Below are 23144 nucleotides of genomic sequence, written 5' to 3'. Positions count from 1 at the left end.
GCAAACAAGTTATTTAATTTCTCTGGTCTTAGAAAAGTAGAATAATTTTAAAACTATAAAATTTATAGTGTTGATAGGATTAAATGGATTATAGGATTAAAGTCCATGTTAGTTAAGTGCTTTGTGTAGTACCCAGCATAAAAAGAGCTTAGTGTTTACCATCATAATAGCATTAATAACAACAAATGCTGTATTGAGTATTTTAGCTTCCCTTTTAGAGTGGTCTGTAAATAGCTCTAAAGGCTGAAAGATATCTTTAACTGCTTTATTCAACTTAATTTCTCTATAAGCTCCATGAAATAATTAAATATTACAAGGCCTAATCAGAACAGGTCCTGGTTTCTATAATAATCTGAGAGTTGACTTACAGAGCTGGCCAAATGAGCATTCCAGGTGTCAGGCAGGACTGGAACCTGCACTCAGCAGAGTGTTTCAGGCAACTGTGCCACAGAATTTGCTCTCAAAATACCAGACTTAGCTACTTCTGTAATGTTTTATTGTAGTTTTTTTTCAAGGCACTGAGAATTTTATACTATACTACCTAGATTGTGTAGAATCCTAGATGGCCACTTTCAGTTTTTCTCATGACATCTTATAGCCTCTCTGAGGTATATGTGCCCACCAGGCAAAACCTTATCAAACCAGGTACCAAGCAGATATGGTCTATGTTTGCTGTGAAATTTTATAGTTAGCACTAATAATAAGTTATTCATAACCAGCTAAAGTATGGAAACAGGGGAATCCTGTGTCTACAAATTAAGAAAGCTAGAGTTCTAAGTGCTTTCAACTAACAATAGGCTTCCATTTATAAATAGTGCTACAATGAACCACCTTATTCATATATCATTTTGTTTTCCTGTAATATTTTTGAGATAGATTTTAGGACTACAGGTTAAAAGGGCAAATGATTCAGAAGCCTAAGAAATTCCAAGTGGGATAAATAAAAATAAATCTATACTTCATTATTATATTGAAACATCAAAGACAAAGGGAAGATTCTGAAAGTGTCCAGAGAGTAAGAGTATCCAATTAAAAGGTATGTACTTAAACCTGGCAGTGACAAAAATGGAAGTGAGAAGACAATGGAACCATATCTTCAAAGTACTAAGAGAAAATAACTGCAACCTATATATTTAATAAAAATGTTTTTAAAAAAATAAGAAAGAAATACATTTCAGACAAAAATTGAACATTTTCCACCAACAGACATTCAGAAAATAAATTTTTAAAATACTTACTTCAAAAGGAAGAAAAATGATCTAAGAAGAACAATCTCAAGGCTCAAGATGGATTATTGAGGAGAAAGTTATACTGAAAGCTATTAAATATCCTAAGTTAAATATTAGCAAGCTGGATTAGCAATTCTGCTAATATTAGCAAGCTGAATCCAGAAATGTAATTAAAAAATATATATAATATATCATGACCAACTAGTATCTATGCAAACAACAAAAAGTTGATTTAAAATTAGAAAACCTCATATAATTGACACATTAGAGGAAAAATGTATATAATTATTTTAATGGATGAAGGAAACAAAGTTTAATACCTATTCAAGATAAAAAGTTTTATTGAACTAGAAATATAGAAGAACTTCCTAACTTGATATTGTGAGGCTGACAAAAATCTCTATCACACATCATATTAAATGGTAAATTGTTAAAATCAAGAATTTCCTTTAAAATTAGGAATGCTTTTAATATTTTACCACTAAATATACTATTACCACTATTCAATGTTGTCCTAAAGCTCCTAGCAATTACTACCAGACAAGCAAAAGAGTAAAATATTTAAGGAATCAGACATGAATCAATTCCAACAAACAGAAAATATAATCTTTTACAAGATTTTACACCATTTACAATAACTAAAAAAGATATGTATATATAAGGTAACAAAAGATGGTCAAGACCCATGGAAAGACATCAAAGAAGACCTACATAAATTGGAAGAGAAAGGAAGCCTCAATATTGTAAAAATGCCATTATGCCAAATTTATCTATTTTTCCATATAGTTTCAATTAGAATTTGAACAGGGTTGTTAACTTTCTTAGAATTTGTCAAGTTGTTTCTAAAATGTGTATGAATGAACAACTTGGTCCAGAATAGTCAAGATACTCCTGAGAAAGAACAAGGCAAGGAATTTGTTTTTCCAGAAACCAAGATTCATTATAAAGTAAAAGTGAGTCTAGAAACAAACTTATGTCAATTTGAAAATAATACAGAATTGATGCTGCAGATCTGTGGAGAAAGATTGGACTAAATGGTGCTGGAAAAATTTCCATCCATATGGAAAAAAATGAAATTGGATCCCACCTCATATCATTCATAAAATAATTTTTATGGATTACAGTCTCAATTATGGAAGGCAATATTTAAAATTCTTAGAAGAAAATGGATGAATGAATGTTTATATGATTTCTTAAACAAAATACAAAAGTTCCAAATCAAGAAAAGTTTGAGAAATTCAACCCCAGTAATATTAAGAAAATCTAATCATTAAGACACTATCAAGTACATGGAAAGAGAAGCCAAAAATTGAGAGAAGGTATTTGTAGGGCATATAAGGAAAAAAGATTGTTATCCAAAATATATTAAGAACTCACACAAATCATAAGAAAACATAACTAACATAATAAAAGAATGGATAAAACACATAAGCCATTCACAAAAGGAAACCCAAAGGTTGGTAAACATAAATAGATGTTCAACCTCATTAGCAAAAATGAAATGATTGGCATAAAGTTTCACAGTAATATGTGATAGCCAGCACTTGGGGAAAAAAAGAAAATTTCATACAACTATTTTGTTAAAACAATTTGATGTTATCCAGTAAAATGGAATATAGACAAATTCTAAGGTCCAGCAAGTTCACTTTGATGTTTATATTAAGTATATACCCTCCAGAAACTCTTGCCAATGTGTAAAAGACATGTTTAAAAGTATTCACTGCAGCATTGTTCATGATAGCTACAGTAAAAAGTGAATTAATTCTAGTCACACCTTTCAACATAATGTTGAGCAAACTAAAAAACAATTTACAGAATATTATATGTACTTCATTGCCAAGTATATAAAGTTAAAAAGCAACAAAAACTAATCAGTATAGTCTTTATTTGTGTAATAACTAGGAGAAAAAGCAGAGACTACTACCAGAAACAGGGAATAGAGAGAGCTTCCAAAGTGCTCATTTTATTGTATGGGCTTGATAGAGGTACATGGGTGTCTGTTTTTTCTTTTTCTTTTTCCATATGACTTACATATATGGTATACTTTTTTGTATAAAAAAATATTTTAACATGGAAACTTTAAAATAATTAAAAGGTAAGAATAAGAAAAACCACAGAAGATTTTTTTTTTTTTAAGGCTTAAAATGTTAGTTTAAGGTTAGGTAAGAAAAAAAAGAGGCTAGCATCGGTCAGACATTTATATCAATAAGGAGGTTCCTAAGGTCATTGGACTCCTCCAAGAAATCGTTTTCTTTGTCCTTTTTGTCTTTCTCTTGAGCCCTCAAAGTTAGTAGCTCTTTTCAGATACCTGTAAATTTGAGACCAGGCCAGACCCCTGCCACCACATCTAATTTATTTTCTGATAGAGTTTGGGAGTACATTAAGCATTCACTTTTAGCATTGGAACCCAGAATTTTAAAGTAAAGTTAAAGGCATGATTAAAGCCAGAATTCATTCAATGGAAAGTCATTAAAAGGAAAGCCAGTGCTTGCACTACATTATTAGGAGCGTTTCATGCAAGAGCATTAGATACAGAGCAATGAGGTAATTATTCCACGCTGTCACATTGTTTAGTTCTAAATTGGGGCCTGGGGAATTCTGGAGTAGGCTCAAGTTTTTTTTTAAATTACGCATACAGATATAATTTGGTAAACTTTCACAATTTTCACTTTTTCTGATCAAATTATTTTCAGTTCTTTTTAATCCCCAATAAATAATTTTAGCCATGAAATATTATTGAGTTGTACTAATTGAAGGGTGAACATTCCTGGTAAATCACTATGGAAAATGTTAATGAACAAGCCAAATGAATGAGAAATCAATATTTATTGATTATTTCCTGGCATATCATTAAAGCCAAAATCTGTCCTCTTACTCAAAAAGCAAAGCACCTAAATTGCCTGTCTAGTTTTGTGCAAGTTTTGAATTGTCCAGGTGTGAACCATTAAAACATTTGTTGCCAAATCAATGAAACATTCAAAAGGAGGTATTTAGTCACAAATTGACAGCTCTCCTTGGTTCATGTTTTTCATTGCATCTTTGTAAGTTCACAGAAGTCACCAGACCCTTCAGTGATACTGAGATATAAATTAGTACTTAGTATAAATTAGTAGTTAGTATTAGTTGTTTTAATAGAAAACACAAAATTATTTTGTCAGAATGAGCTTTAACTGAGTAATTTTCTGATCGTTTAAGGAAAGTATGCTACTGTATATTTTATTTTGGCTTTTGAATTTTATTTGCTTTTAATAGAGCTATAAGGTAGATTATGGTCTTCTGGAAGTAAAGATAATTTTAACCCAAATGTGTGTAATTTCTTTCCAAGGAAACTTCACAAGACAGCTGTATTTCAAAGTATTACTTAACGTTTAGATATATGGTCTGGTTCACTGTGGAATTCTAATTACATAGATTGAATGATAACAATATAGTTATGCTAAGGGAAAATTGACTAAAAGAATAGGTTGGGAAATTAGGGTGGAGGAATCTAAAAGTAGGAAGGAGAAAGAAGCTGCATGGAGTGTGATTTGCACATGAAGTGTTGCCCGCAGCTCCTGTAGATTTTTCAAGGTGGGTCACAGATTTCACTTAAGATATCTAATTGCCGAGAAGGAAACATGATCAGTCACGAGTGTCAAAGCATTAAAGCTGAATAGATGAAAAGCTATGTCTAGAATTAAGAACCAGAAAATTCTCCGCTGTGTATGATTCTTAAAAAATGTGTCAACCATATTGTTTCAGTGGTTTCAAGATTCTTAAAGTTTTTCGATTCATTCAGGGGACTAACATCAGGGTATAACTAAGTTGGGTGGACGTGAAATAATTTGTTCTATTTCAATACTGTCTGGTAATTATGTCTAAGGCCTATAGGGAATAAGTCTACTTACAAGGAAACTAAAGAAAGATTAAAACATAAGTACAATGAAAACACTGTTGCTTTTGAGTTTTTTGATGACACTGAGGGTTTTTTTTTTTTTAACACCAAAAAAGTCATGCAGGTATTTATTTTGGTTTTAAATTAATGTTTGACTTACTAAAGTTACATTATCAAAAACCTAGTTCTTTAAATTTTTAAATATGGTTGCAAATTGCTGTTAAGGGATTTTTGAATAACATTAGTTTATTTACAAACTTTATTACAAACTGTTTATAACCTTAGGTAAATACCTACAAACATTTAAAATTGCATTTAAAGATTTGTTATATTTGATTTTCTATTTAAGTACTATTATTGGCAGACTGACAGTCTTCCCAAGTACTTAAAAAATTCTTACACATCTATTATTAATACATTACACTTACAAGAATTGTGAACCTAAAGTTTTCTTACATTTTCTAATGCTGTACATAACGAAAACTTATTGTAATTGAAAGATACTTCCTCATTTAGGAAAATAACTATCATCTTAGGTAACTGAGTTAACTTTCTACAAGAGACATAAGATATGAATTCTTCCTGTACTAATCAAGGAAGCTATTATATCACACTTATAATTGGAGCAGGGTACCTACTTGGCATGCTTAGGGTTACTAATATCCAGAGATTTTGACTGGGAAACTGATTAGATTCTCATAGGCAACTCTGAGTGAAAACACAGAAGCTTGTTTATTGTTGCCATGTCAGAGACACTACAACGTCATTGTCAAGAAGAAGACATTGACATATCCCACCTCCCTAGACCCAATTTATGCACATGACCTCATAGCTCTACTCACAGATGCCTGCAGTCCCCAGTTTGTCATTTGATTAGATTTTTACATTTCTTTGGTTTTAGGTTATACAGATCTCTTTTCTATCAGACTCTAATGCTTTTCCCTATGGTCTAAATCTAAATTCTGCATCCTTTCATCTTCTCAGAATCAAGCAACTCTTACCAGTGTTTCAAATGCTATTTGATAGAATTTAGGACATCTTATATAGTTTTTTTCTAATTGGCAGTCACTCTCTCTGCAGGCAGTCTAGTGGCATTGCTGAAGAGTTGTTCCTGAAATATGGACAGCAGAATATGGACCTCTCTGTTCACTGAGAACAGGAGTGTAGAGTGATGGTAAACTGAAGAAGGCTGTTAGGTATCAGGCTGCCCCAGAGAAGCATTACACTAAAACAAATAACCAAACTTGTTTCAAAGCCCGTATAGATAGTTTTGAGATTACATTTACTGATAGAGGTAAAAAGGAATTCCTTAATATTTTTTTAACAATTAGCAAGTGAAATGTATAGTTCATACAACAGTAAATTCAGACCTAATTAGAAGATTAGAAAATAGCAATAATCTTCCACTTGTTTGGAGACTAGAAAGATACACTTCCTACATTACCGTTTCTGATTCAATACATCGTCCTTATATAATATTAAAATGAAGTAGTAACTGGGAGCTAAGCCATATAGAGCCTTACTTAGGCCCAGTGATCTGGCAGTTAGTAAGGTAGCAAGGCAGAAAAGAGCAACCTTCTCAATGGGGAGGACTGACGTCACACAGATTTTGACAAAGTTCCCTGGGCTCATGTCAATATCTGGTAATACTGAGTCTTAAAACACCATAGCTAATTAGATCTAAGTGGAATTATAATAAGATGTCTTTAAAAGAAAATGTGCTAAATAGATTTTTCCTCTTTTTAAGTTAATTTTAACTGTACAAGTAATACGTAAATGCAAAAAATTACATGATACAAAATAATACCAAAAAATTTTTTTACCATTACAAATAAGATTAAAGTACCGTTTAACCAACATCCTCTAATCTACGAGTAACCACCATTATTAGTAGGAAGTATATCCTTCTAGTTTTTCTATGCAATTATACTCATAGAAAATATATTTACCACTGGAAAATATATTTTGTGTTGCTGTTTATTAAATATTTTAAATGAATGTACATGTTGTTCTGCAACTTGCTCTACCAATGTCTTGTTAATCTCTTTATGTCAGTAAAGACATTTATTGAGTGTTTCATAATATCAGTCACTATTCTAAGTACTTTGATACTTATCAATACATTTAATCTTCATGACACTGCAGTTATTTTATTATATTATTATCACGCCCCTTTGCACTTGAGGATCCCGAGGGACAGAGAGGTTGTGTAAATTGCCCAATTTGGTGGCAGAGCCACTTGTTCTGATTCTGTTCCAGGCAGGCTAACTCCAGGTCTTCTCCTAGGGTCACTATTTTACACTGCCTCTCTGCCATACATAAACCTACTTCCCGAATGCAGTCTGTGTCAACCCAAACCCCAGTGGGCCCATCTTTTATGAACTTGCAGTGACTGTGAATGATATGCAGATGCTGTTTAAGTTTTTAAATGCCACTGAGTGCCTCATTATGCTCAGCGTTTCAGTTGATAATAGCGCACTCGAGGCCAGCGGTGGGGCGAGGCAGGACTGTTCTAGAGGGGATTCACAATTCCCGCACCTAACAATGCCGAGCGGACCCTATTGTTATGCTGCGCCATTCCCCCAGTTCCCTTGCCGCCTGTGTCTGATCCGTGGGCAGCATTCCATTTACGTCAAAAATAACGTCAATCTAGTGAAAAAAAAACTGAATGACTCACAGCATTACTGTAGGGAACTGGTCTCTGTGAAATATGATATATAACATCCTAATTTCATAGAGCATTTTTCATAACAGCTGCTAAAATCATAATCGAATCCATTAAATTCTTTTAAGGGGTTCAATTTGAAGCAATATTGAAAATAATCTTAAAATGCAAATAGAGTGCGGTGGCGTCCCACTAACTCAAAACCACTCTATCATTATTAGCTGCTTCATATCCTCTCTGTATTTATGCCTATATTTATTGATCCATTTGAGTCTGCTCCTCTTTTATATTCCCAGCTGCATTTGAATCAGAGGTAGGATATTTCAGAGACTGGAGGGTCTGAAAGAAAGAAAGAATAGATAAGAAAGCAGAGAAGGAGAAGGAAATTTTCTTCTGACCCTTATGAACAACAAAACAAGATACAGTGGAAAAAAGAGGAAAGGGAAGAACTGAGGTCTTGGGTTTATGAAAGTGGTGGTATATTATTGATTAGGAGCTCTGTAGGGGATGAATGATGGTGAGAGAACATGGCCACCTAAGCCTTTACGTTTAGCAGCACATAACTTAGAAATGTTGAGCCAGTTAGATTTCTCCTGCCACACTACCATCCACCAAACAGACAGCTAATTTTTTTTTGTAAGAATTTTATTCCTTGGATATACAAAAAGCCAAATAAAATCCCTCAGTGTTGGTTTGTTTTTCCCTGTGGCTGTATACTTCTGTGAGTTTGCAAAGTTAGCCCTTGACATGGATTTTTGTTTGGAACATAAAATAAGACCAAAAAGAGGATTCAGAGAAGGCAGAAGATTGAAAAGTTTACTTCCAGACTTGAGAGTGACGTTGCAGAAGGAGCATAGACTTCCGAGGCCTGAGATTTATTCAGTCTCTGCCACAAATAAATTGTGCAGTATAAGTTTGTACACAAGCTAGCAACCTACTTTGAGCCTCAGTTTTCTTATAAGACACAGAAGGTTGAACCAGAATCCCAAGGTTCTTTTGAATCGTAATATTCTGATTCTTATATTACATGATGGAAAAAGATAGCATATAGTGACCAATTACCCTTCTAGTCACCCAGCAGCATAAGTCCTATATGCATTTTCCTTTTATCTACATACATGTCCTCTAATACTGTAAGGGGGATGTTACATGCAGTGCAGGTGCTTTGGTAGGTGCTGCTTGTAAACAGCATTCCTTCCAGCTTCCTTCTAGCATAACTGCTGAAGCGAAAGTTCTCAGCTCCATTCCATTTTTCTGGTTCGTTGCTTTAAAAACATTTTTTTCAGGATGGAACATAAATTACTGGTTTGTAATCCATGAATCACTGCTGTAAAGTAGCACTGAAATCTTTGTTTTCAGACCCTGAAAAATTGTTAATTACATGGGACATGTTGGCCACTTGGGTAATGGATTTTAGGCACTGCTTTTTAGACTTTCACTAACTGCATCGCTAATTGTGCACTCAAGTGTTTTGCACCTAGTCAGCTAATGTTAAGGCAGATATGCCAGATTGCCATTTTGGGGTTGTCTGACACCAGTACCAGGCAAATTACTGAGTAGTAATGGAGCCAGAAGGCCCAGAATAAATTCTCTGCACTATTAAACCCTGCTAATAAGTTGTTCTCATCTCCTCTCACTTCATTTGTTCAGTACCCCATGATGGAGTAGCTACTGCAGTCCTGGATGTTGGGTGCTATGCTGGGTCCCCAGAATCAGCATTCTTTTGCAAAAGGAACCAGGTTTACAAAAGTGGAATGAGCCTCCTTGGGTCTTTTTGTCACTGAATAACCAAGCTATTGTTAAACCAACAAAATAAGAAATCTTCTGAGAAGTAAATTGTTCTATAGATTTCAACATGCTTCTTTTTTTTTCATGTTCTCTAATATATATATGTGGAAGATTAACAATAATATTTTATATGTAGCCTATTGGTAAAATGAATTTCCTAGACTAGTCACATTATTATATGATCATATAACCTAAAACATTGAACTTTTATGGCACTAAAATCTTATGATAGTAACTTTTTCAACACTAGCTAAATCAGAGTGGGAGTCAAAGCACTGGAATAATTATGGTAGCTCATCAACTAACTGTGTAGATGAGGGCATGCTCCTTAAGTTCTCTGAGCTTCAGGAGAGGAAAAAAAATTCTTGATTAGTGTCTCATGGGGCTTTTGTGAGGAACAAATGAGATGGAGTATGTGACATGCTTTGTATTATAAGCGTACAATCCAAGTATGAGCCAGATAGGATATAAAACGTGCATGTACTACAGTATTTCTAATTATATTATTGCTTTCATCTATGTGGTGTTCCACATTTTATATGTAAACAAGAGCTTGTAAGATTGATTTTCTCCTAATTATCACAACTAATGAACTCTTAATGGGCAGCTACAAATATAGATTTTATCGGAAGGAGGAAATTAAAGAGATCAAGGAGATTATTTTTTCTCCACTGACATGTAAAAAGTAAATAGACTACTAATTAGAAAATGTTTAGTTGTTCATTTTATAGGTACCTGATTGGTCTGACTTTTCTGAGTATTCATTCATTCTTCATTCAAGTGTAGGAAATGAAAAGTCAAAACCTCCTGTAAATTTGTCACTCAATGGATGACAAAAATATGCTGAATTTTATTTGTTAGAACCGTATGACAAGTGCTAGGTTTCATAGGTCAAAGAGGCATAACCTGAGGTGCTTTCATGCTTTGATTTTATAATATAGCATATTTAGAGCACGTCTTTAGAATAATGCTGTAGAAAGGAATTACCTGGGCTAATTATAATGTAAGAAATTGTTTTGTTCTATTAATGCCAGTACTTACTAATTTTCTATAGCTCAGATATATGCTTTCGTTTTAGTAATTTAAATCCAGAAGCACTTAATTATTAATTCCTTAAACATGACTTCATTTAATGACTTACCATCCTGAAAAGATAAAATAGGATTGATGATCCAACTACTTTATTTCTAAGGAGTGATTACATATGCAAATGTAAGGAGGAGCAGCATTCCAAATAAATTCAACTAGAGAGTACTTTCCCTCAACCAATGCGTAGGTATATTCATGGATAACCTTTTCTTCCCCTTTAGAATGTTAACTTTTGGGTCCTAACTTAAAATCTGGGTAGCAAAATTAAAGGTGGTAAGAGCCAGACTAAAGAGGACCACATTGGATTCTCCCTGTAGCCTTTATTAATTCGTTTTCTTTGTGTTCCACTTTATTCTTTTTTTTTTTTTTTTTTTTTTTTTTGGTCTTTTTTTTCTTGGAGTCGTTTTATTTAAAGACTTAAACATTTTCCTCTGGAAAATCAGTGTGGTTTCTGGTGGGGAGAGAAGGTGTTTTGAAAAAGAAATGAGACAGAGGTACATACAAATAACTTAGAATACAAACCTAGAAGTTAATTACTGGAAATGAAAAGGAAATGTTTATCCTACTCCATCCATAATGCTAGTAAATTAAGTACTTATGGTTTAACTGTTTGCTTGTTCGTTTGTGTAGCAAGACCTTATTTTATTTCCCTTGCTATCTTAAATTTGCTGGTGGAGAGAATTCCTCACTGGTATTTCTATAGGGTTCAAAGAGGAATAAGCTAGATTTTTCAGAAACTATTTGAGGTAGAAAAATATATATATTGATACCAAAATGGTATAGTATTTAAAGCCTGTTAATAAATTTTGCTATAGAAAACGTATGCTGATTGTCACCTTCTCTTGCCTATAACTGACCTGACAATCTGGGTTTTGTGGGTTTTTGTCCATGGTTTCTAAAATCTCCCAACTTTGATACACCTTCCCCTACATCTTTGGCCACCAGATACCCCAACTGAACACACCAAAACAAATACAAATCAGTGCTTTTTATAATTATATTGTAGGAAGGTTTTATGCTCTTTGGATGTTAGATTTTTGTTGTTGGCTAGGTCATCTTTAGTGTTGGTTTCTTCCTTTAGGCTGTGTCCATTTCTCCTAAATCCTGTTGATTTCTCTGTTACTGTAGAATATTATACAGGCTGTCATGGTTGTCACCTGTTCCTAACCTGGTGTTACTGATAACCTTGAGATTTTATCAGTGTCTGTGGTCTCTTTGTCAATCCTCCCTAGAGTTTCTTTCACTGATTATTTTACAATATTCTTTTGTTAGACTTGACTGAAGCAGTCCCGGAGGCAGAGCACCTAGATTCAGTAGCGCTGAAAACTCATGCCCAGCTCTCCGTGAGGAGCAAATGCCAGCAGCCCACTAGGCCCAGACTCTATGACAGTGTCAGTTCCACAGATGGGGAGGACAGTCTAGAGCTCAAGGTGAGTACTCCTGACCATTTTCTGACTCATGGTGTTGGGCTGTATCATTGTTCCTACAGCTTATTGAAGATGATTTTTCTGCAACCAGAGTCTATGTCCTAGTTGGAAACAGCTGGAATAGTCCACGTCTTTGTCTCCTGAATTCTTTATATTGTTGTAATTCAAAATCTTTTCTCTACTTATTCAATGAATTAACCAAGAGTGTTCTCCATACTGCCGTATTTTATGATGGTGCTTTTGATATTTGGCTGCAGGTTTTACTTAGTGGGAAATAATGAATGTACAAGTAATTGTTTCTGTAGGTCTTAGGTATCTGTGTTAGTGACAATGTTAATATGGCGAATTGTGAACTACGCATTCTCATCTATAAACCAAAAAACAAAAACTGGTTTTCATGAGGATACACACACACACAAAAAAAAAGGTCAGTCTGATTTCAAAGTAAGTATTGCATAGAACTGTTACTCAATGGCATAACCTCCTTTATAATCTCTTATACCAACAGCCTTCAAACAGTTTCTATAACCACATGCATATTACCAAATCACTTCTACCCAAGGGTTTGAGAACTTCTTCCGACTCAGATTCTGTTGGTACACCCCTCACTCCAGTGGCTAGCAATGTGCCCTTCTCGTCTGATCACATTGCTGAGTTTCAAGAAGGACCACTGCACCCAGAAAGGGAGACTTTCTCCTCTCTTTGGGGAGACACTTCATTCTTGTCTCCTTCAAAATCTGATCATGATACAGAAGAATCTTCTTGTCACCATCAAGCCACCAACACGAAAATACTACAAGAAAAAGGTAGTGTTAATTTCTTTGTTGTTTTGTTTTTGCTTTGTCTGACTTCACTAACACCTCAATTTATGCAATGTAAAAATGGCTTTTTCCCATAATCATAAGTCCTTTGTCTTCTCACATCTAATCCTTTTATATTATGGGATAAGCAAAGTTGCCTCCATGTATTTTGTTTTGTTTTATTTTATTTTATTTTTATCCTTTCATACCTGGTTTAGTATTTTTATTTCTTCAGCTCTCTAAAAGCTTACTAGTGAAGAAAATTGTTTGGAGGGCCTTCTAGAGATTTTGTAGAATAGCAGCCCAGAGTTTCCTATATGAATAAAATAGTCATATAGAAAAAAAAATATGAAGTTAAAGTGATATAGATCTTAACCCATTAATTGATTTTTATTTAGAAGAAATTTTTATAATAATGATTTATATTGCAAAGAACATGATAGAAAAGTTATGATAAAGATAATGCAAGGAAGTTAGTTAAATTTTAACTTGGGCTCGTAGAATTACACCATAATTTCATAGCAGTATCAATAGACTTTTATTGTTTTAATTCATAGAAGTAATAAATTCTTGTTTAAACAAGTTAAACAATGCAGAAATATATAAAGGATAGGTTCATTCTCCTTCCATATCTGTGTTCCTTTAAAGTTACCATGTGGATTTGAGTATGTTATCTTTCAGATCTAAAGTAGAATACACACACACACACACACACATACACGCACTCATACTTTTGGTGTATGTGTTTTGCTTTTATATACTTAGTTTTTTAGATGGAATTCTACTAATCACATTATTCTGCAACTTTGTTTTACATAGAATACTTTACAGACATCCCTCTGGTGATACATGCAAATTTAAATGGCAGCAAGTCTTCCCCCTTGTATATAGCCAAGAGAAATCCTGCATATGTCTCCTAAGGATCATATACAAGAGTATTCCTAAAAGCCCTGTTGTGTAATAGCAAAACCAATAGAATGGACAAATGAATTACAGTAGCTTGATATAATGAATCTGTGCAGCAGGGAAAATTTATAAACTACACTGAAACATCATAATGGGGGTGAACCCCTGGAACAAGACATTGAAAAGATAAAGCCAATATCAGAAAAATACATATGATTCTATTTTATAGAATTAAACAAAACTAGCAAATTATTTAGTGATACAAATGGGAATGACAAAGTCAGTTACTTAAGGGGAGAGTCAAAAAATATTGGAGAAGGGCAGTGACAGGGGGGTGGTGGTGTTTTTACTCTACACCTATTTTATAAGTACTCTTGATTTCATTAGTCAATAAACATAAAAAAAGATTCCACATACAAAGTTAATGGCTAGACTTTCTTCCCAATATACAAATAGCTACAAAGAATGAATTCTTTTTAAAAAGTCAGAAATGGGCTAAGGAAATAAATTGTCAATTCATTGAAGAGAAAATTCACATTACTTATAAGATATGGAAAGATGATCAACCTCACTAATGATCAGAGTAATGATCATTTAAATTAGATAACAAATTGCAAGTTTGGCAGATTGCCAAAATCTGCAAATGAGAATTGAAGAACTCCATCAACCAGTGCCAGTAGTGATGTAGGAAATACTCACACAGTGTAGGTACAACTGTACGTCACTATACATTTGAAAATTCCATACTCATTTTTCTCTACCAGATCAGAAATTGTAATATTCCACAAATCTCTTGTGACCATAGGAATACAGTTGACTGGGGGACTCACACTATTGTGTAACTCTTGGTAAGCATCATAGCTTTATTCCTGATGTTTTCCCCTTGGTTTCCTTTCCTGAGCTTGTCAACTGCTAGAATCACCTTCCACAGACTGGTCCTAAGCACAGCTCTTCTAGAAGCAGTTCTGAGGTAAAAATTGAGTACTTAGGGAGTACAAAATACCAGTGGAGGCAAGAGAATATATGTCAGGCCTCCTGCTGATTCATCAGACATGGTGGTCAGGTTGGTGAACAGCTTCATTGTGGTTTTGGCCTACTTTCAAAACAATTAAAGGCTTCAAAAACTTTCATTAATTAATCTAAATTGTGGATTGTAATATTAATAGTACTTTTATAGAAATATACTTGTGGCTAGCCCTCTATCATCTCTTACAAAAAATGTATATTGGCCAAGTGAGGTGGCTTACACCGGTAGTCTTAGCACTCCTGGGAGACTGAGGTGGGAGGATTGCTTGAGCTCAGGAGTTTGAGACCAACCTGAGCAAGAGCGAGAACCTGTCTCTACCAAAATTAGAAAAATTACCTGGGTGTGGTAGCACATGCTTGTAGTCCCAACTACTCGGGAGGCTGAGGCAGAAGAATCACTTGAGCCCAGGAGTTTGAGGTTGCAGTGAGCTATGATGACTGTACTCTAGCCCAGGTGATAGAGTGAGACTCTGTCTCAAAAAAAAAAAAAAAAAAAAAAGTGTATGGACTTTGGTCCATAAGAAAGCAAAATAACAGAAGCATATACTTTGGAGCTACATGTAGGTTAATACTTTTTGTTCCACTGTTTGAGTTTATCAGCCACAGCTATCTATCTGAAGAAGTTATATTATAGTCATGGAATAGATCACTCAGACATGAAATCTGACCCAAAAACTTTTAAAAGTGGCTAAATCTTACCTAGATTATTTTTCTCTGCCTTTTACTTCTAATTTATTTATGATCCTTTGACATGAACAGATGTTTCCTTTCAGACTGGAGAAGTGGGACATGGATATGAATTGTGCTTTGCAGCCCTTTAGCAGTAATGGAGCAGTAAAATGTGAGAATTTCATCCTTTCGTCTCCATCCCCCAGCCCTCCCTTATTTGCTACTGTGTCATCTTTGGGATTAAGCCCCCAGTGGCAGTAGCAGGACCAGAAGAGAAGGGGTGGGTCATTTCTTCTCCAGAGACCAAGTACGTGGGCTTTCCCATTTTCGGTTTTCCCAGACTGATCATGCTTCTGGGTGAAAAGGCAGAAGCAGTTAATTGACCTTTTATAAAGTACTAACCTTATGAATGGCCAGTTACTGTTATGGTAACCATGGTTAGGTACTAACTGTGACCAGATGAAGGTGGTGCTGAAGCCTCACACTCTTTCATTGCCTTGATAAAAGTTTTCTTTCATGTTCATTTGACCTTAATCCATTCATTCACGTATTCATTCAACAAATAGTTATTGAGCGCCTACTCTGTGTCAGGAATTGCACTAATGCCTCTACATATATATATATATATATATATATATATATATAAAATGATAAACCAGATTCCATTCTTTCCCTCGGGGAGTTTTCATACTAGAGTCTGTCTGTCTACCACCATCTACCGCTGCCATAGCCACTGCTGCTGCCTCTTCCTCTTCCTCCCCTGCCCCCCTACCTCCTTGCTTATTTGTGTTCTCTCATTCTAACTCTGGCTTGCTCTCATTTCTTGCTTGTTTGGTGACAGACCTTGCCTCTCTGACATCCCACAACCACCCCCATCAACAACTGGGAATACCCTACACTTTCTTGCCTTCCACACTCAAGCTTTGTTGCACCTTGAAAGATGTCAAAGAGAGAGCCCTGTCAGCCCACTAACACTCAGACAGTATCCAATTACCAGACAGTGCCTTGAAGGGTTAAGGGTCTGGTCCTCAGTCTTCTAAAACCAGAAATTCAATAACATACCCAGATTTAATCAAGCTCAGAGTGACTGATTCATGCTGTTCAAACTTACAAAACACTGATTTCGAAACCAGAAGATAAATTTTCTGATATACTTTGGGAGATATAGATGACATAGTAATTAGCACCTTTCAATTGTTCCATTCTCTCTCTTCTGGTTGGTAGGTTCATAAATCAGAAAGTTGCCCAGTGAGCATAAAATTAAAGGTAACTAGATGTGCATGCAGAAAATGCTCACTGGGTTGAGTTTACCGACGAGTTGCCTGTTTGTGTGCGGCACCAACATTACTGCACCTCTCTCATGTCCTTTAAGGACTCTCCCCCTCTCAGTTCCTGAGAAATGAACCTCAGTATTATTCAAACTTCAGGGAAATTTTGTGCTTCCATTGTTATGCCATTGCAGAAGCTGATACAACATAGATTAATAGAGTGGGATCTACCTTCATTGTTCTCAGTGAACATTCTGTAAAGCCCTTGAGTTCCTTGCTATGTGACACTAATCCACTGTAATCCACTATTCAGACCCGGGCTCAAGAGAGCTTAGGTGTGGTTAACCTATGGCTGCCCTCTGTGCACGTGTTTATGTGTGTGCTTCTTACGACTCCTTGACTCGTCAATAAGGGAACCAAGATGGATTTTAGTGATACTCATGGGTGCAAACTGGACCTCATGTTTACACTCTCACCTGACCCTCCACTGCAGAAAAATCCTGATTCTTCTTCAAAGCCCGGCTTAAATCCCATCTCCTTCAGTCGGACCTCAGGCACGCCCACCCCATTCCCAGGCAGAGTGAATTATTCTCTTCTTTCTGATTCCACAGAAATTTTCACACTTTTCTGCCCCTTTCACTTTGTGTATAATAAGTGATCTGATTGTCAAGTGTGAGCCAGGATTTTTTCATTTATCTGATTAATCTTTGTGTTCGTGGTCCGTTACAAAGAGTATGGCATATAGTTGGTGCTCAATAATGTTCTTGGATGAATTACTAAATATGTCTTTCCACATAACCAACGCAAGTCTTCTGGAAGAGGGGCCGTCAGTCAAATCCAGCCTCCACCTGTTTGTGTGAATGAAGCCTGGCTGGAATCCAGCCACACTCTTCCAGTGACATGCTGTCTGCTTTCTGGCCACACTGGCAGCATAGTTTTGACAGACTGTATATCTCACAAACTTAAAATATTTACTCTCTGGCCCCTTACAGGTAGAGCTTCCTGACCCCTCATCTAAAAGTATATTTTCTTCCACTCAGCATTACTGGATAAACTCTGAAAATGGCTTAATCACTGGTTCCCATTTATCTAGAATTTTTTTAAAGTAATACACCAATACTCCCCTTGTCTCTGTAGTGCAGTCAGTTAGCATGTTTGGCTGTTAGCCCAAAAGTAATATGCCATTACTTTTGGTCTATCGAGTTACTACAAAGCTGATTAAATTACAGCTGTAATTGATTGCAAGCTTGGGGACAATACTCTGGTTACTCTAACTGGAGTCAGGTGTTTTCTAAATTGTGTCAATGCCACTATTTATAAATAAATCATTTTTTTTTCTTATATTTGAGGGACTTCAGTGGAAATTGGGATAGAAAGAGTCCCGCTGTAACTTGCTAAATGATAAGCATCTAACTAAACCTCAGTTAAATTAGAAGTAAAAGATCTTTTTTTTTGAGGTTTGTAAAACAGGTTATATGACAATAAAAGACATGACAATATTTTTCTATTTCCTATTATATGAGCAGTCTAACACTAAAATTATTTTGGTCTCTAGGCTTACATGACACCAGGCCTTTGTTCAGTCAAGCTTAAATAGAGTAAATTAAACACTATCAGTTTTCTACTCACAATTACTAGAGATTATTATTCTAAGTTTACGTGTGTTTATTAACACATTGCCTGACACAGAATATGCCTTCAAAAATATTCGGTGAATTAATGGCATGCTAAATAGAACCTGGCTTTTTTAAAGCTTGACAGCATTTCTTTCTTTCTTTTTTTCTTTCTCCCTTTCTTTCCTTTCTTCCTTTTTTCTTTCTTTTTTTCATTCCCTCCCTCCCTTCCTCCCTCCCTTCCTTCATTCTCACTATGTCACCCAGGCTGCAGTGAGTGGTGTGACCAGAGTTCACTGCAGGCTCCAACTCCTGGGCTCAAGTGATCCTCCCACCCGCAGCCTTCTGAGGAGTTGGGAATACAGGTGTGCACTCCCACACCTGGCTAATTTTTCTATTTTTTGTGGAGACAAGGTTTTGCTACGTTGCCCAGGCTGGACTTGAACTCCTGGGCTCAAGCGATCCTCCCCCCATCAGCCTCCCAAAGTGCTGGGATTACAGGCATGAGCCACTGTACCCAGCCCTATTTCTAATTAATATGTAGCATTGGGCCTCTGTAAGCATAGATATAGTAAGATCATATGATTGCTCAGAGTAGAGAGATGTTGCATCTACTTGAAATTGGTAAGCAAAACTTGACAAATGAAGTATAATTGGAGTAACCATGGAAGGACTTAAGGAGAAAAAAGTATAGGTAAGGAGTGCATATAAGGCAGAGTGATGGCATGAACAGAGGCAGGCGCACGTAATATGAATTTAAAGGAATGGTCTATCCCAGCTTGGCTGAAGAAATTTGTTAATGCAGGGTAGAGTGCTTATACACAAAAGTGAGTAGGTGGGTTAAGACTACAGCTCCAAAACTTAAATATCTTAGAAACCTTACCGTATTACTAGGAAACCACAAGATATCTGAGCAAAGGAGTAAAAAGGAAAAGACACAAGGTATGGGGAAGCTGAGTTAGGAGCCACTGAGGTGATGGGCTCTAAAGAGGAGCAGTAGACAATGACAGGAAAGGATGATACAAGAACCTTTGACATGTTGAGTAAATAATAGGGGGAAGAAAGTGAGTTTTAACTCACTTTCATCACGGGATTTCGAGCCTCAGAACATATGATCTTGTCATTAGCATAAAATAGGAAATCAGAAAACATTATGGGGGAAATATGATTAATTCTTTTAACAGGTGGTCATGAGCTCGGAAGAGAAGTCAGGGCTGGGAGATAGATTTGGGAGTCCCCATCATAAAGTGTCTTATTACAATAGATTGAGGAGAATGCAGGCCAAGAATAGGCCTTAGGATTTAGCTATCAGGAGATCATTTCTTACTTTTGACAATGAAAACCAGGTTGCTGGAGCTTAAAGCTGCAGCACCCAGTCTGGGGGGCTCAGACTTCTAATTGGTCACGAAGGCAGTATTGGAAAGATTTCAAAAAGCCTAATGGAAGTCTTACATAAAGCTAAATAAATAAACAAAAATGGATGTTTCTTTTTTTCTGAAATCATAGCAATCCAATGTTGGTTTTTAGCAAACTAGAAGTTCTGATGTGCATGAAAAATGGATTTGGTCGATTTAAAATGGGAAAGTACATTACTCCTTATTCTTACCTCTTCAGCCTTATGGACTAATTCATTTCAGTGTTCCTTGGAACACACTTTGGCAAATGTGTGAGATAATGATGTGAGGTTGCCTAGCAGCAGGCTCTGTGATGGGCAGAATCAGGCTTTTAGTCCCAAAATGTCCAAATAACTGCAACACTAATAGGTTACAGAGTGTTTCAATGTACGTTGTCTCAGCTGGTCTTCTCACCGCTCATTATAACATCTCTCAGCTACCTCTAATTCAGAAAATAATTAGGCAGTCTCCTTTTAACTTTGCACAGTCCTAGCCATTAAAAGTTGCTGTAGGATTGATCTGGAAGAAATCAGAACTTTCTTTTCTTCAGCCTCTCTTTAAAAAATTGAAATTCTGCTTTTTTAAAATGTCCATTAGCAAAATCACCTTGTTTTTACCGTGTGTATGGATTTTTTTTTTTTACCTGATTGTGTCACATCTGTGGCAATTTAATTTAGTAACCCGGAGAGTAATGATGCAAATATCCATAATAAATATTTGAGGATTGAAGTAGATTTTGATATGGGCATATTTCTGACTCTTGTACTTCATTATGTACATTTCAAGGAATTGATAATTGAAATCTGAGTATCATTAACTGAAGATATGAAAAGCTCATTGTTAGAAATCCTTGGAGTGTTTGTCAGCATCCTGTGCTGCTTTAGAGCTTTGAGCCCAGACTCCTAAATGAGAACCGTGTGTGCACTTCATGTTTTTTGAGGATGTTTGTCGATGGGTGTTTAGAAACTTCTCCCAAGGTAAACAAAAATCTTAAGCAAAATAACCTGCAAGGCTAATTCAACACTTTCTTAGGACTATTCTCTCTGCACTCCATGCTAGAAAGTTCCTAGAAATTTTTAAAAAATTTTAAAAGATAAGAGACAGAAAAACAGACACCAACAGACAATTAGAGAGGAATAGTTTCACACAGAAAAATACATCAAATTTAAAACACCATTTGTTAATCATCTCAGATAATTGGCTATGCTGAAACACGACACTGAATAGGTCAGGTAGAGCTGCAGGAGTTATCTGCGTTGTCTGGGGTGGACTCTGGTTCCCACACTGACACTGAACTCCATTCGCAAAGCCTCTCTTCTGACCAGTTTTTGGCATTGTTTGGAGGGTCCCCATCCGCCAGCAGCTGCTACCCTTGAGTGCCAGCAAAACTCAGAGAGGCAAAGATCAGTCAGCTCCAAGCTCTGAGGAGATTCTGGCGTCTTCCACGTCACGGGAGGCCAGCCAAGTTGTGCTCTGACCCAACTATTAAGAAGGCCCTTTCAAAGATATAAATGTTTTATAGCTGAGCTTGTTCCTGCTTAAGAAGTCTCTGCCGTGTTCCACCCACCTTTGTCCCAGGCCTGGCCACAGGCCATGAGCAAGGGAGAGACAAGAAGGGAAAACTTTACTCTCACTTTCCCCCTAAGTCCCCCGGACTCCCAGACATGATGTTCTGTACGGGGCATTGGAGCTACAGGGGCAGTGGAGTGGGTTCCTGTCAGAAGGCGCTGAACCCAAAGGCAAGAGAGGTATGGAGGACAGAGCCCAGGCATTCAAGCCAAGAGTTGGAGCTAGAGAAGGAACCAAAGGAAAGTCACATTGGCCCCTGCTTTGAATGCAGAGGATGATTTGGTCGTGTTTATTCTTGCTTATCTTGTTCATTCCAATGTGTTTGAAGCTAAAACTCTTGGTGATGAGTGTTGGGCTTCTGTCCAACAGAACCTCTCCTGCTTAACTGAATCTTCCTCAACGTAGCTGTGTTTCCTGTACTTTCAAAAAGGCATCCATTATTTTCTTTTACAGTTAGGAATTTAGGCAAATCCCTTAGATTCAGAGATGCACTGAGTTTTGACATATGACTTTAAAAAATGATAATAATTGACCTTTTTCATAAATATATATATATCCTAGATGGTGCCAAAGGTCCCAAATCATTAAGGGCATCCAGTTCGTTGGTGGTACGCGAAGGAAAAATTAAGCGGAAGTTTATGGATCTGGGGTAAGCACTTCATGATATAAAAAGCAAGCCCTCTGTAAAACGAAGATTAAAAGAGAAAATTTCAACTTCCCCTGTGTGCTGTCATTGTAGGGCACCTTTGCGAAGGAATTCCAACAAGGGAAAGAAATGGAAAGAAAAAGAAAAAGAAGGCAATAGGTTTTCTGCAGGTAGCAGGTATGATGAGTAGGTGATTAAGAACACAGATTTATTTCTATACCTAAACTTTCTGCCCCCTTTTTCCATTGTTAACCAAAATTAGTGGTCAACATCTTTGAGCTGAAGTGCTATGCCTAGAGTTGAGATGAAAGAAAAATTGCACAATCAGTTTATATTTGTCTTATTCTAGTTATAGCCTATATCTGGTCTTGGGCATATCCATTGGTTATTCATTGCAGATTTATGGTCACATGACTCATTTCAATAAATGTTTATCTAAGTACAGCATAAACATATCTATGTGTTACTTTAGGCATATTTCAGATTTTTTGCCTGACTACCCGCAACACTAGTGCCTTCTCTTCTTGTTAAGTCTGAAAGAGTAATTTTTCATGTACCTTGTTGGCATTCAAGACTGCCCTGCCCATAAGCGTGTAAGAATGACCACCATCTCAAGCTGAACTTAGCTATTTAATTGATTTTGCGGGCACTATCAGCTGTGTTTATTGTTCAATAAAGACTACTTTTCTATAGAGAAGTGAGCTTTGAACAAACAACATGTTGTCAAGTTTTCCCAATTTTATTCTGAGACTACATAATTTTAAACTTAGGTTTGTACAGGGAGACAGTACAGCATAAAGTCCAACTGCCTGGGTATGAATCACAGCTCTCCCACTTATTCCTTTTAAATCTTGCACAAGTTAGTTAACCCTCTGTGCTTCCATATTCTCATATAAAATGAGATTAATAATAGTACCTACTGCATAAGTTTAGTGTAAGGATTAAATGAATTTTTATATAAAGCTTTAAAATGGTACCTGGCACATAGGAGGTGTTAAAAAATAATAAAGTTAACAAATTGCTGCTATTGTTATTATTACTTGCAAGTTACAAAGTAGTTTTACATTTATCACTTTATTTTATCCTTACAATAAAATTAGGAGGGCAGATAATACTACCAGCCTTTACTGATGAAGAATTTCTCCTTCATAGAATTGAATTGAGTTGCCCAGGGTATGCAG

At 36.0% G+C, this 23144-nt stretch overlaps 1 protein-coding gene across 4 annotated transcripts in view; it reads left to right on the top strand.

The window, feature by feature from the left end:
- Positions 1-23144, top strand: part of PPP1R9A (protein phosphatase 1 regulatory subunit 9A) — a 264666-nt gene that overhangs the window by 226604 nt on the left and 14918 nt on the right. For 2 of the 4 annotated variants that reach the window (XM_069461963.1, XM_069461962.1), the window contains exon 11: positions 11918-12075. In XM_069461963.1, the coding sequence (XP_069318064.1) occupies positions 11918-12075 (158 nt within the window). Of the gene's footprint in view, positions 1-11917; positions 12076-12580; positions 12879-21878; positions 21967-22056; positions 22141-23144 lie in introns of all 4 variants that reach the window. The other 2 variants (XM_069461960.1, XM_069461961.1) reach the window with 2 other exon arrangements.

The sequence above is a fragment of the Eulemur rufifrons genome, chromosome 29 (assembly GCF_041146395.1).
Source record: "Eulemur rufifrons isolate Redbay chromosome 29, OSU_ERuf_1, whole genome shotgun sequence".
Taxonomy (NCBI): domain Eukaryota; kingdom Metazoa; phylum Chordata; class Mammalia; order Primates; family Lemuridae; genus Eulemur; species Eulemur rufifrons.
Note: the sequence above shows the minus strand (reverse complement) of the source record. Positions and strands in the feature narration are given on the sequence as shown.